This window comes from Lytechinus pictus, chromosome 7 (assembly GCF_037042905.1).
Source record: "Lytechinus pictus isolate F3 Inbred chromosome 7, Lp3.0, whole genome shotgun sequence".
Taxonomy (NCBI): domain Eukaryota; kingdom Metazoa; phylum Echinodermata; class Echinoidea; order Temnopleuroida; family Toxopneustidae; genus Lytechinus; species Lytechinus pictus.
This window is the reverse complement of record NC_087251.1, coordinates 26,032,949-26,046,293: the sequence shown is the minus strand read 5'-3', so window position 1 is coordinate 26,046,293 and position 13,345 is coordinate 26,032,949. Positions and strand designations below refer to the sequence as shown.

The 13,345-nt window shown below is 34.7% G+C and overlaps 1 protein-coding gene across 1 annotated transcript; it reads right to left on the bottom strand.

The window, feature by feature from the left end:
- Window positions 1–3: 3 nt before the first annotated feature.
- On the bottom strand, window positions 4–13,040 carry LOC129265877 (exosome complex component RRP46-like). Its single transcript, XM_064102354.1, has 5 exons — window positions 12,897–13,040; window positions 12,145–12,266; window positions 8,957–9,097; window positions 4,438–4,527; window positions 4–601 (listed from the first exon to the last, which is right to left on the bottom strand). The coding sequence occupies exons 1-5, from the start codon at window positions 12,994–12,996 to the stop codon at window positions 509–511; spliced, it is 546 nt and encodes a 181-aa protein (XP_063958424.1). The 5' UTR covers window positions 12,997–13,040; the 3' UTR covers window positions 4–508.
- Between the last annotated feature and the right edge of the window lie 305 nt (window positions 13,041–13,345).

Sequence of the window (13,345 nt, the reverse complement as noted above, 5' to 3'; positions counted from 1 at the left end):
CCATTCCATAACCATAATATCTAGCTTTATTAAAAAAGAAACATACCTATGACAGAGATACTTGCCTGATGACTTATTGTGGACTTAATCTTAACCTGAGGAACTGCTCAGACTTAGACTGTGATTTAAAAACGCACTTTTGCATAAAAATGATTCCCAAAACTATTTTGAGAAATGCTGTGATAAAGATGGACAAGACGGTGAGAAAATTTTGACCTCGAGAACAGCCTTGATGAATCTCTGACAATGCTCTCCAATGAATCCGTCTTGATTAATCCAATAAAATTAAAAAAAATCTGGATATTACCGATCTTTGTCTTGGCACAATCATGCTCTCTAGCAAAGTCAAGATACATGATACAAACTAGGTTGGAAAAGTTTTCCGGATGCAGAAACTGATCACATAAAAGCTTTCTTATCCAAATCTTGTAGATTCACAAATCCTTGATTCTTGTCAGAAAATGTCTTAGGACTGGCAATGAACTATTTCAGTTATCCTGTGCATTCATCAAGGTTTGGATAATGTCCTTGTCATCGCTTCTCGGTAGAAATCGAATACCTTGTCACATGCTTTCTGGCTCACTGACATCAGCTTGTGATACTACGGCAGATGGGAAGTGACAAAGAATAAAAGAAAAAATAGTGAAGCAATGTCAAATTCGAAATCAGGAGGTCATTTTTTTACAGACATAAAAAAAAAAAAAAAAAAAAAGAAAACCAAATTGCCTTCACATTTGGATTATTGAATGTTAAAATAAGCACTGTGCATAAAAAATGCAGCCAAACATTCTACATGGAATGAAGGTCTTGCTTGCTGTGCTTGCATTGCAGAAGACAGAGATTTCTCAAAGAAATAGAATCTACCAATTAAAATTTGAAATTTGAAAGAAAAATATTTGAATGTTCAGAAATTAAATAGCATACTTCTTATGTGAAATTGATGATGCATCCACAAGCAACCATCCTCTATCATTAGAGGAGAAGCGTTGTGGTCTAGTGGTTATGACTCTCGTCTATCAATCAGAGAGACGTGAGTTCGAATCCCAGCCATGGCGTGTTTTCCTTCAGTAATAAATTTACCCACATCGTGCTGCACTCGACCCAGGTAAGGTGAATGGGTACCTAGCAGAACTGATTCCTTGAATGCACCAACCACCTTTAGCAGCTGGAGCTAAAGCCGGGGTAATACATGTATATTGTGCGCCATTGAATAGGCAACTAGAAAATCAGCACCTCATAAATGCTATATACATGTATCATTATTTTTGTTAAGCACTATTTTACAGCATATACATCTTCTACATGATGAAAAGATGGAAGTAAAATAATAGGTTTAAATTAATATCCAAATTAATTGTAATTCTTAGAACATCATTTGCCAATGCAAGGACAGTTGTACAATAGTCCCATTTTCATTTGGTTTACTGGAGATATAACATTTCTGGGCATATATGTTTCATAAAGTTGTTTATAAAACTATAGATGCAAGAATTTATAAATAACTGGAGAGCGAAGTTCCAAAATGTGAGCTGATACCATACATGTATCAACATACTATGAAAGTAATTAATGAATAAATTGCATTAAAAAAAATTAAGAGAAAACATACTACGTTTTGATTTGTCTTGATACTGAAAATGCTAATCAAAATCTGCAAATTTCAACTTCAGCTGTGCATATGGAGACACACACTTGGCTCAGCAGCGTAACAGGGGTCGGAGGCCAGGGGAAGCAAGAGCCAAAAATTTCCCGGTCATATAGCATACTAACCTTGTACTAGTGAGAGTGGGTCATATCATGGTATGAACAGGCGTGATGGTGTAATGAGGCGACGATTTTGAGAGGGCTAGATATTGCGTATCGGGCAGAATTTATCTTTCTAAAAAAAATGTTGCGAGCGAGCGAGCAAAAATTTTGACATTTGTAATACAAACATTCAATTTTGTGATAGATTTTGACATGATATCCAGATAATATATTTCAATCTTCTCTCTTTCCATTCCTTTTTTTGTGGTCTGTATGCCACTGTGAACAGGATTTTTTGTGGCAGTAGCGTGAAGAGTAAAACAAAAAACAAACAAGTGGAATGCCTCTGGCCGTCTCACCTGCATCACGCGATTCAATATAGCAGCAGTGCTGATTTTGAAAACTACTATAACTCGCACAAGATGTCCAGTGATACTTGGTTACTCTTATTTCCATGTTTTATGAACTAGACCAATACACTTATAGAGATATGATGGCAATTCAACAAATACCCCCAACGTGGCCAAAGTTCTTTGACCTTACATGACCTTTGACCTTGATCATGTGACCTGAAACTCGCACAGGATGTTCACTGATACTTGATTACTATTATGTCCAAGTTTTATGAACTAGACCAACACACTTTCAAATTTATGGCTGTAATTCAACAAATACCCCAATTTGGCCAAAGTTCATTGACCCTAAATGACCTTTGACCTTGATCATGTGACCTGAAACTTGCACAGGATGTTCAGTAATACTTGATTACTATTATGTCCAAGTTTCATGAATCAGATCCATAAACTTTCAAAGTTATGATGGTAATTCAACAGATACCCCCAATTCGGCCAAAGTTCATTGACCCTAAATGACCTTTGACCTTGGTCATGTGATGTGAAACTCATGCAGGATGTTCAGTGATACTTGATTAACCTTATGTATAAGTTTCATGAACTAGGTCCATATATTTTCTAAGTTATGATGACATTTCAAAAACTTAACCTTAGGTTAAGATTTTGATGTTGATTCCCCCAACATGGTCTAAGTTCATTGACCCTAAATGACCTTTGACCTTGGTCATGTGACATGAAACTCAGGCAGGATGTTCAGTAATACTTGATTAACCTTATGGCCAAGTTTCATGAACTAGGTCCATATACTTTCTAAGTTATGCTGTCATTTCAAAAACTTAACCTCAGGTTAAGATTTGGTGTTGACGCCGCCGTCGCCGTCGCCGCCGCCGCCGCCGTCGCCGCCGTCGCCGCCGCCGCCGCCGTCGCCGTCGGAAAAGCGGCGCCTATAGTCTCACTCTGCTATGCAGGTGAGACAAAAACGAGGGGTGCAGTATGGCGCATGTGCTAAAAAGCCACTTAATATAAATCCCGAGCGAGCAAAGCGAGCGAGAGAAAAATCACCTTTTCTAGAAAATCTAACTTTGAGATATTTTTGACTTTATATTCAGTAAATAAAATCATAGTCCTACACTTTTCCTTTGCTTTTCTTTCCTCCTTTTTCTTGTTTGCAGAACTTTTTGGGGCAATGGCCCAACCCTACCATACTCACATACGGCAGTGCTATGCGGTTGGGGTCCTAGGCGGAGCCCCCGGAACTTTTTTATATCAGAGCCATTTAAACCTCGCAGATTGTCGCTATTTTTAATCAAATCGCGGGTATATACAGGATATAGCTTTTACACAACACATTTATTCAACCCAGTTGCGTAATGAACCAAATATTTTGAGAAGGCAAAACATAGCGATGTGGGAAAATTTGTAAAAAGTCGCCAGCGAGCAAAGCGAGCTGGTAAAAAATTAATTGCCTATTGAAATCAAATTCTAATTATGTGATAGATTTTCCATTATATTCAGCAAATAACACATTTCATTGTTTCCATTCGTTTCATTACTTTGTCTCCTATAATTTCTTTTATTTCCCATTGGGTGTGGAACCAAGACCCCCCCATGCCTGTACGCCAGTGATGATTAAATGAAAAGCTTAATGTAGGAAGGGTCCCTACAGGGGGAGGGGGGGCGTTATAGAGCCATTTGAATGTTAGGCCTATAGATGAAGAGCCCCTACTGCGTCGGGTCTGGGGCAAAGCCCTGGTAGCTTTTTTGCATAAAATTTAGCAAGCTTATAGCACAATGTTGTATGCATGCAATCCATCTTTCTTCCCGCTCTTTATCTTCAATCCTCGGCAGCCCTGTCGTGTTTTTAAGAGTTTTTTTTTCTTGTTCTTCTTTGTATTCCAAGTTAGCTTTTGACTAATTCCATTCTACCTTCATTTCCCGCTATTGTTTGCCATTTTGTTATCTTTAAATTTATTTCCCATCATGCTATTGCTTTCCATAGGCCTATTTCGGAATGATTTATTCTTTCTCAAATGTTCTTCTTTCGTTCCTTTTCCCGCTTTCCTTCCTTTTCCATTAAAAAAAATGATAATTTCTTCGTTTTCTTTTGATTTTTCCCTTTCCTCCTTCCCTTTCCCCTTCCCTTTCCCCTTTCCTTCCCCCTTCCTTTTCTTTTTCCCCCGTTTTTTTTAATTTTTCCGGTGAAATCCGCCAGGGGGGGGGGGCAGCTTGCCCCCCCCCCCCTGTTACGCCACTGACTTGGCTTACCACACTCCAATCTTTTGTAAGGTTATGCATAATTTTATAAACAGCTTTAAAAATCAACTTTTAGAACACTCACTTGTTCCACAGTGCAGCTGCCTTGCATGCTAGATGTGATGAGGTTATGTGATGAACTGTCAATGGCCGCTGTTAATATGCAATCAGCATCCTATAAGAATGAGATGAAAATACTGACAAAATTAGAAAGAATCCAGAAATAATGAAATTAAACCCCAGAGTTAAGTTAGAGTAGACGCAGTCAGCAAACAATTTCAAGGGCCGGATCAAAAGTCTTTGAAAATAAACAAGGTGAATTATTATATCATCATAACATAGCTCTAGATCTACTAAAAGTACGTTCTGGTATAGTTTGAGAAAGCAATATTTTGCGAAATAATTTTAACTAGCTGAAAACCTAGCATGTTGAAAATAAGGTACACGTACACTTAATTGTCATTTTCTTGGCTTCTGTTTGAATTCATTTTGCAAAGGTTGCCATAGCTAAAATCTACCTTTAAAATGCAAATAAGAGATTTTCACACAATAAGAACAATGAAAACATCACACTGTTTATTCCCTGATTTATTTACAAATAAGATTAATGGAGCAAAGGTTTTTTTTTTACATCTCAATGTTACCGATAATGCCAAACTTGCATAACACAGAATTCTACTACAAATAATGAAATAGTTTTTTGAAACTGCATAATCAAGAAACAAATATGAGCAGACATCTTGTGATACAATCCTCTGTAATGTTTCATCTTTTATTAAATTTACTTGGGAAAGATTGTTTGTATTTGGTTCTTAAGGTTTTGATTAGACAAGGCACAACAAGGCTCGGCAACAAGATTCAGCAAACATTTCGGGTCAGAGGTCAACAGCTTTGGATGAATAAACTAGCACATCAATGATGTGGAGCTCATCCGGCATCTCGTAACGAAATTTAACACAATTTTAATTTCAGCCCAGTTGACACTGTAGTGAATTATATTGGTGCGGAAATTGAGGATATACAGTGCGTATTAAAAAAACGGGACAGTTTTGAAAAGTCTATAAAAAATTTGTTTCAAATTATATTTTTATGTTAATAGATGCTCTGTCTTATCTTTGAAATGCCATTAAAAAAAATAAATTTTGTTCATGCTTGAGCGAACACGGGACGTTTTTGTTGGGGGTTCAAAAAGAGGCTTGCGCCAAAATGGCAGAAATTAGAAATTTGATGATTGGCTAATCAGCACACTTGCTCTTAATCTTTTCATTTTCTTTGCCATAATTTTCGAATTATGCTGTCAAATTTCACTTACAAAATTATTTATTTACCTCAATTATTTTGTTTTTCATTTAAACTTCTTTTACCTTTTAATTTTCCTTAATAAGAAAAGAAGACTTTTTGTCAACCCAAGTAAGAAGATTTGCATTATTAATTGGGAGAATGTGTAATTATTCAAATCCTTTTATTACTGGTATGAGAAACAATTTATTTTATGGTACCTATAAAAGACATGAATCCTATTTTCAAGGGGTTATTGAATCCTTCACCAAGTTTAATAATGTGCTTGACAGGACAAACAGGAAAGGATTCATGTCTTTCAATGGCAATGGTGTTGAGTCAATTTTGAAGGAGCAAGATATGGCAGATCGGGTAAATTGTATTAAAAGGTTGTGAAGCGAGCAAGCAAAAATTTCCACTTTTTTATTAAAATATCAAATTTTGTGATTTTGACATAATATTCAATAAATGATATCATATTTCAATTTCTATGTTTTCTGTTATTTTCCTTTCCACTTTTTATTCTTGGTCATGATTTTTTTTATTTGGGGGGGGGGGATCACCCCGAGCCCCCACCCATCAGTATGCCAAGTGCTGTACAATGGCACCATAACCTTTGTAGCACACAATGAAAGTAATTGAAAAAAACACACGCTCTCCCATACTTCGGCTTAAATAAAAAAAATTCTTGCCTAAAGAAGGATATTCAAAGCTAAAAGAGAACATATTAAAAAGGAACAACAGAACTATTCAAGCAAATAAGAAGATTTGGAAATACATTTTGACCGCATAATTCGAAAATTATGGCAAAGATAATGAAAAGGTTAAGAGGAAGTCTTCTGATTAGCAAGAAGTCTGACCATCATATTTATCATTTTATGCCATTTTGGCGCAAGTCTCTTTTTTAACCCCAGACAAAAACATTCCGTGTTCGCTCAAGCATGAACAAAACTAAATTATTTTACTGGCATTTGAAGGATAAGACTTCAGAGCACCTATTGACACCAAAATATAGAGATCATAATTTGAAACAAAAATTTTATAGACTTTTCAAATCTGTCCCGTTTTTTTTTATACGCACTGTAGAATTGAAATTGATGAAGAAATGACATAGAAGCATTTTTTGTGATCTATGAATAAATTTCATATAAATTAAGCGTAAATAACTTTCTAGTCAAAATTTCTTAACTCCGTGTAGAACCTTGGTGAACCTCATGTAGCTCTCAGATGGAACAAAAATAATCAAAATCAATCAACAAATAAATAAGTAATTTTTGTGAGTTTTAAAAATATATGAATAAATTAGCATATTTAATCAATTTCAAAATTCTGTGTTGAAATTTTGTATCACAACCTTGAGCTATCATATTAAGCAAACAAAATTGAAATTGATCAACATATGAAGAAGAAAAAACATTTTTTGTGATTTATGAATAAATTTTGCATAAATTAGCATAAATAATTTTCCAGACAAAATTACAAAATTTTGTGTACAAGTTTGGTTAACCTCATGAATTTCGACCAGATGCAAGAAAAAAAATCAAAATCGGTCAACAAATAAAGAAGAGGCATTTTCTGTGATTTATGAATTAATTTTGCATAAATTAGCATAAATAATTTTCTACTGAAAATTTCAAAATTCTGTGTAAAAGTATGGTGAACCTCATGAAGTTCTACCAGATGGAAGAACAAATCGGTCAACAATTAAAGAAGAAAAAGCATTTTATGTGAATTTTTAAAAATATGAATTAATTAATTTCGCATAAATTAGCCTAAAAATTGTTCTAGACAAAATTTTGAAATTCTGTGTAGAAGTCTGGTGAACCTCATGAAGCTCTACCAGATGGAAGAAAAAAAATCTAAATCGGTCAACAAATAAAGTAGAAGCATTTTATGTGAATTTTTAAAAATTTGCATAAATTAATTTCGCATAAATTAGCATAAATATTGCTCTGGTCAAAATTTCAAAATTCTGTGTAGAAGTATGGTGAACCTCATGAAGCTCTACCAGATGGAAGCAAAAGATTCAAAATCGGTCAACAAATAAAGTAGAAGCATTTTTTGTGAATTTTGAAAAATGTGCATAAATTAGCATATTTAATGAATTTCAAAATTCTGTGTAGAAATTTTGAATCCCCCACCTAGTGCTATCATATAAAGCAAACAGAATTGAAATCGGACTTGAAATGGCGAAGAAGTAGCATTTTGAAATTGTGGACGGACGACAGACGACGGACGCCACGCCACGGCATAAGCTCATCTTGCCCTTCGGGCCGGATGAGCTAAAAAGACGATGAACATATGGAGGAAAATGTATATTATTGTCACAAGCTACAAAAAGAATTAATTTCTTATAGAAAATTACATGTAGCACAAAATCATTTTTTGCCTATATTGTATGGATTAGGCATAATGATAACTTGATTCATGATAAAATTACATTGTTACAAGTTAATCTGAGCAACGTTGGACTTTCTGTGCTATTTGTACTAATTAATGAACATCATGAAAGTACCAAAAAAAAATTACAATCAAGGGTCACAATTGTCAAAAGCTACGAATATTTTTTAATGTGCCAGTATCCATCATGAGTAGATGTTCATAGTGCAGCAAAGAAAATAAAGGAAATGGAAACAAAAAAAGTGGGGGTTACATTTACTAGAAAGGTTTTCGAAATGGCCAGATCCGGCAACACAGAAACATTGTTAGCCTAGCAGAGCGCTAACAATTATCCCAGTCACATCTTTCGGATTGTGAAGTCAAAACATTTATTTCAATGTGTAAATAATGTATTGTTGTAACATTAGGTATTGCTGCCACATTACCGGTTGTAACAGGGCCTCTGTTAGCGCATTGTTAGTGTAACAACTTATCTAGGCGGTCAGTACAGGTTGTTAGAGCTGTAACATAGGTGAGATGAATGCTAACATATGCAGTCATACTAACATGTGCGGGAATGAATAAAGACAATGATGTTATGCTCTAACCAATAACAGGTCTAGAGTTAAGACTAGACGCCAAAGCCTCTGTCAGTCAGCCACAGTACATAGTGAATCTAGACTCACTATTTCAGACTCTGCATTATGCACTGTGCAAATTGCGAAAACCAAGGGTATGCCTGCAGACTAGATGTTCTCAGCGATGTAAATGTAACCAATTTGCGCCCAGAATAGTTGCATTCATGTCACTTCACTTTATCATAATTTTCAACAAGGCAATCTGCCTGCTGTATATATATATTTTTGGTACAACCCATTGAGCCCCATGCTAGAACCTATTGAAAATGTGTATTATAACATCAAATCAAATGGAATAATCAGACATACCTTTGCCTGTTCCTTGGTTGGATCAACCACAAGGTCCTCATCTTTACCCATCATGCAACAGGAAGCTGCGACAGTACATTTCATGGGGATGCCTGCGTTGATCATGGCCAAGCAAGCTGCGTTGATACAACATGCTAACAGCTAAAGATTATTCAAAGTCAAGAAAAATACAGTATTCAAATCTTGGTATCTAAATTGTAAAAGTTCCCTGATTTTACAAAAAAAAATGTTAATTTCCAAGACTTATAAATCTGAGTAATTCAAACTTCTTAACCTTTTAATTCCCAAAATGAAAATAGGGAACATTTTGATAATTTTGTATTTTGAAAGATACAGTACGGGGCATTTTCACCACAGATGGACACAGAGGCAAAAAAATCAAGTTGATATTCATGTCAAATGCTTTATGTTTTTTAATAATACAAGACCTGTAGTTTCTGGGACAAATTTTTTTTCCGATTCTGGCAGCCATTTAATTTTCATTTCAAAATGGCTGCCAAAGTAAGGATACAAATTAGTGTTAAAAATAGTATATTGATACATATTTTGTTTTGACAGATTTTTAAAGAATAGGTTTGACCATGTTTTCGCCTGTGATTTAGCTTGCTATTATAACACTTTTTAAAATCCCATAGAAAGAGACACCAGTAATTCATTTATCTGATAAACAAACATTGATGAAGTATGTGATATGGTATGTAATGTCAGTTACCAAAAAACATGAACTCTTTTTTCTCATTTCCCAGAAAAGAGGATATATTACGGGTATATGAAACTTGGTAGATTTCCTCTCTAGGTAACACCCCTCCCTTCTACACCAAAATTAAAGATTACCAATTAACAATCAAGCCATAGGGTACCATTAAATATGTGTAACGTCAGTTACCAAGAGGAAAATGTAATGTCAGCTACCGAGATGTAATGTCAGTTACCATGATAAAACGTTGGTTACCAGTAGTGAAATGCAAATGTGTGGTCAATTTTATGGTGAAGAAATATTGTATACTTGTTATACAGTAGTCTTTCACTTAGTTTAAAAGTCACACCAGAAGGAGCTTGCTATTGACTTTTAAAAGGTATAGTTCACAAGGAATACTATATAAAATTATGAAGGAAGTTGCATTCCCATCGTGCAAAAAAAAATTACTATGAAATTGTTTTGCGTATGTACATGCACTTACCAAGTACCTAATTGTTTGTATCAGACAATTTTTTTTCTTCGTTTTTCGGGGGAGGGGGTACTTTTCCCAACCTATTACCTAAATCTGCAACATTTGATAAGCTTTTATGAATGGGGGTTTCCAGGGCCCGTTTATTAGTTTCTAGGATTCTTTTGAGCATTGCCGGGCTAAAAGTAAATTCCTGGTTTTTATACCTGTTAGTAGTGTGGATGTGTGATACAATTTTTGTTTTTGGTTTACAAGTATAGCTGAAAAGTGAAATTTGACAGTTCTGATTAATGTTGCATGGATCTACTAAAACTGTGTTTTTTTTTTCTAATTTACAAATAGTTCAGTTTCAGTTTAGAAGCTGGAGTTTATTTTTTGTTGACAGCTTAAAAAAGAAATTAGCAAAGAGAATGATTAAACAAATTATGAAGAGAAATGAAATCCGACAGATATGAACAAGCATTGCTTGCACTGACCAGAATAGAAATCAATAACACTGCATGGCTGCATAGGAGACCCTTATTCATTTCGCCTTTTTTGAGGGGAGGGGGAGGCTGGAGATGGAAAAGGTTTAAAAAGTCAATATAAAACTGATGAATATAAATGAGTGTAAAGTCAGAAAAATCCATGTGTACAGTCAATACAAAATTGAATTACTATAGGAATACATGTAGCTGCTATGACCCCCCCCCCCCGAGTAAGTAAAACATACATTTCTTATCTTTTGACAATTAAAAATGTGAAGTATTATGAAACTTTTATGATTTTAAAAAGCCTTACATATAAGTACCAAGAGAATTATGCCTTTGAAAATCATATAGCACTGGTAGATGTTCATGTGTAATGTCAGTTACCGACAAGTAATAATAAAATATTCAAATCAAAGAAAATTAATTAAGAAAACGAAAAAGTTTTTTTTATTGAAATGTTCCTAGAAACTCACGTATACTTCCACATCAAGCTCACTTTCATGTGAAGCCCTGGCAAATTAAGTGTAATGTCAGTTACCAGCATGGTCGTGGAAAAATTATCATAGCCCCCAAAAGACAAAAGCAAATTATTTAATATTTTGACACGTCTTAACCTAGTAACAAAGGTATATTCACATATTCAAATTATTACTCTATCTACTCAGGGACATGAGATCTTTCAATTTTACTGAACACCCTGAAATTGCATGTCCTTTTTGTGTAACGTCAGTTACCGACACATTTTTGCTTGCTGATGCGTTACAAATGTGGTTACAATGAAAAACTTAGTATCAAAGTATACAGCAAGGTTCACTTTATTAACTCTATCAAAAGCAAACTCCCATCATTTGTTGTTTTAGAGATACACACAATGAAAGGTGTGTAAAATTGTGCCGTGTCACGTCAGTTTCCATGAAAATGCCCTAAGGAAAAGTAGATACATTGTTTGTGGAGATTAAATCAAAAGCAAATTTAAAGAAATGTATGTTGTGAAGAAATGAAATACCAATTAATCTGATCCAATTGAATACGGTTTCAAATAATCTATTATCCAAAAAGTTTATAAAAATCATTGTGATCCTGCAAAATAGATGGAAAGCAGGCTAGTAATGAACAGATGGACCAATCTTGGAAGCATTACAGGAACCTTGTTTTCAAGTTCTATGTTCATGCAATTAAAGCCACTAGAAAGGTAGCCTTGTCCACATGTGTTTAAAAAACACATTACCTTAAAATAACAATAATAGGGTATTTGTATAGTGCACAATGTTCTGTATTCTTAAGTCAAGTTTGAAATTAAATGTGCAAAATTTGTTTACATTGTACAATTCTTTTGTTTACTGTGCTCTTTTCCCATTCTTTAATGGTAATTGAAATTATTTCAGTTATTCTTTTAAGAAAATTATCAATTATTTGAGTAAGAGATGAGCTGGTAAATTGACCCTGTACTGTTAGAGATTTGTGTCACAATTGGCTACCCATCGTTAAATGAGAGTTTAAATTCTACTGGAGTTCAGATCATGACCCATGTGTGTCAATTTAAGGATACAGCCCCTGCATCTTGGATCTCCTGGATGATGATATCAACAGAAGAACGTGGGAAGAGTGTGGTCAAGAGGACCGTCTCACAGGTATTCCTGATCATCCTCTCCAAGGCTTTCTCTCTTACACCTGATGAAAAAAAAAACCACATCATACGATCATGATGAGTAATAATTAATGTATTTGAGATTATAAATAAGATGGCTGGGGTCTGTTGAAAGTATATATTGAGCACCTTGTCAAAAGGCTATACTGCATCTTTTAGCCAGAATCTAGCTATAATCCAGCTATGCAGCTTTTCATAACTTTCTGGTGGTGATTTTTGATGAAATGCGATGATTAGCAATGAAAGTCCACTTGCAGGCTTCGTGCAAAAAAGGCCCCTTTCACAGGTTACTCCTTCCTACTGCATATGTAATACAAGGCCACTACATGATCTCCACGTAGCCTTAACTTTCCAAAAAAATGTTATGATCTCTTAACAATAATGTATGATTGAAGTATAGATGATGAGGAAACCACTAATCAGTCAATAGCAGTATGTACTACATTTCTCCTAGGATGTGTAAAAGAAATATAATGAACAAAGATACAGTGAAAATGAAGAAATGTGCTGAAAACTGTATTCATTTACAATGCACGCAAAATTGAATGTAATATTGTAAAACATTTTATTAAGTATTGACAATGAAATGTGACCAAAGCATTAGTTGGAAAAGAAAAAAAAAAGGAAAAAAATTGATTGAGAAATTTCTTTACCTGCCATTCCTACTTTTGGTTTGTATGTAACTGTTACTGTTGCCTTGTCCATGAGAGCCTTATTTGGTTTGATATCCCCAGGCCCATAAACTGCAGCCATTACTGATGTATCACCTGCAGTACAAAAACATCGAAGGAAAAAGAATATCTTGCTCAATGCCACTTAAAATGACAGCTAATCACATTGGCAATTATATATGGATTATGTCTAGAAAACAAAAAATGTTCTTGATATCTTTAAAATCAAGTGGACGTTGTAACTCTGGCAGCTCTGCTACTCGAAGTAGCAGATATCTGAATTTCTTGTGACTCAAGAGCTATGTTGTATCAACCAAAAGTTCACTAAGGCCCGTATTCTGAAGTTGGGTTTAATTTAAACTCTGGTTTTAAGTTGTGGTTTAACTATGGAAAGTCAGTTGTTACTTAATCTCCAACAGTAGAGGTTCAAT

Excerpts from the sequence above, each read along its gene's own strand:
- LOC129265877 (XM_064102354.1), bottom strand. The coding sequence starts at position 12,996 with ATGGCTGCAGTTTATGGGCCTGGGGATATCAAACCAAATAAGGCTCTC. Across the intron at positions 9,098-12,144 it reads AGATCCAAGATGCAGGGGCT|CTGTTAGCATGTTGTATCAA; the intron begins GTATCCTTAAAT and ends AATAATCTTTAG. Across the intron at positions 4,528-8,956 it reads CAACCAAGGAACAGGCAAAG|GATGCTGATTGCATATTAAC; the intron begins GTATGTCTGATT and ends TCATTCTTATAG.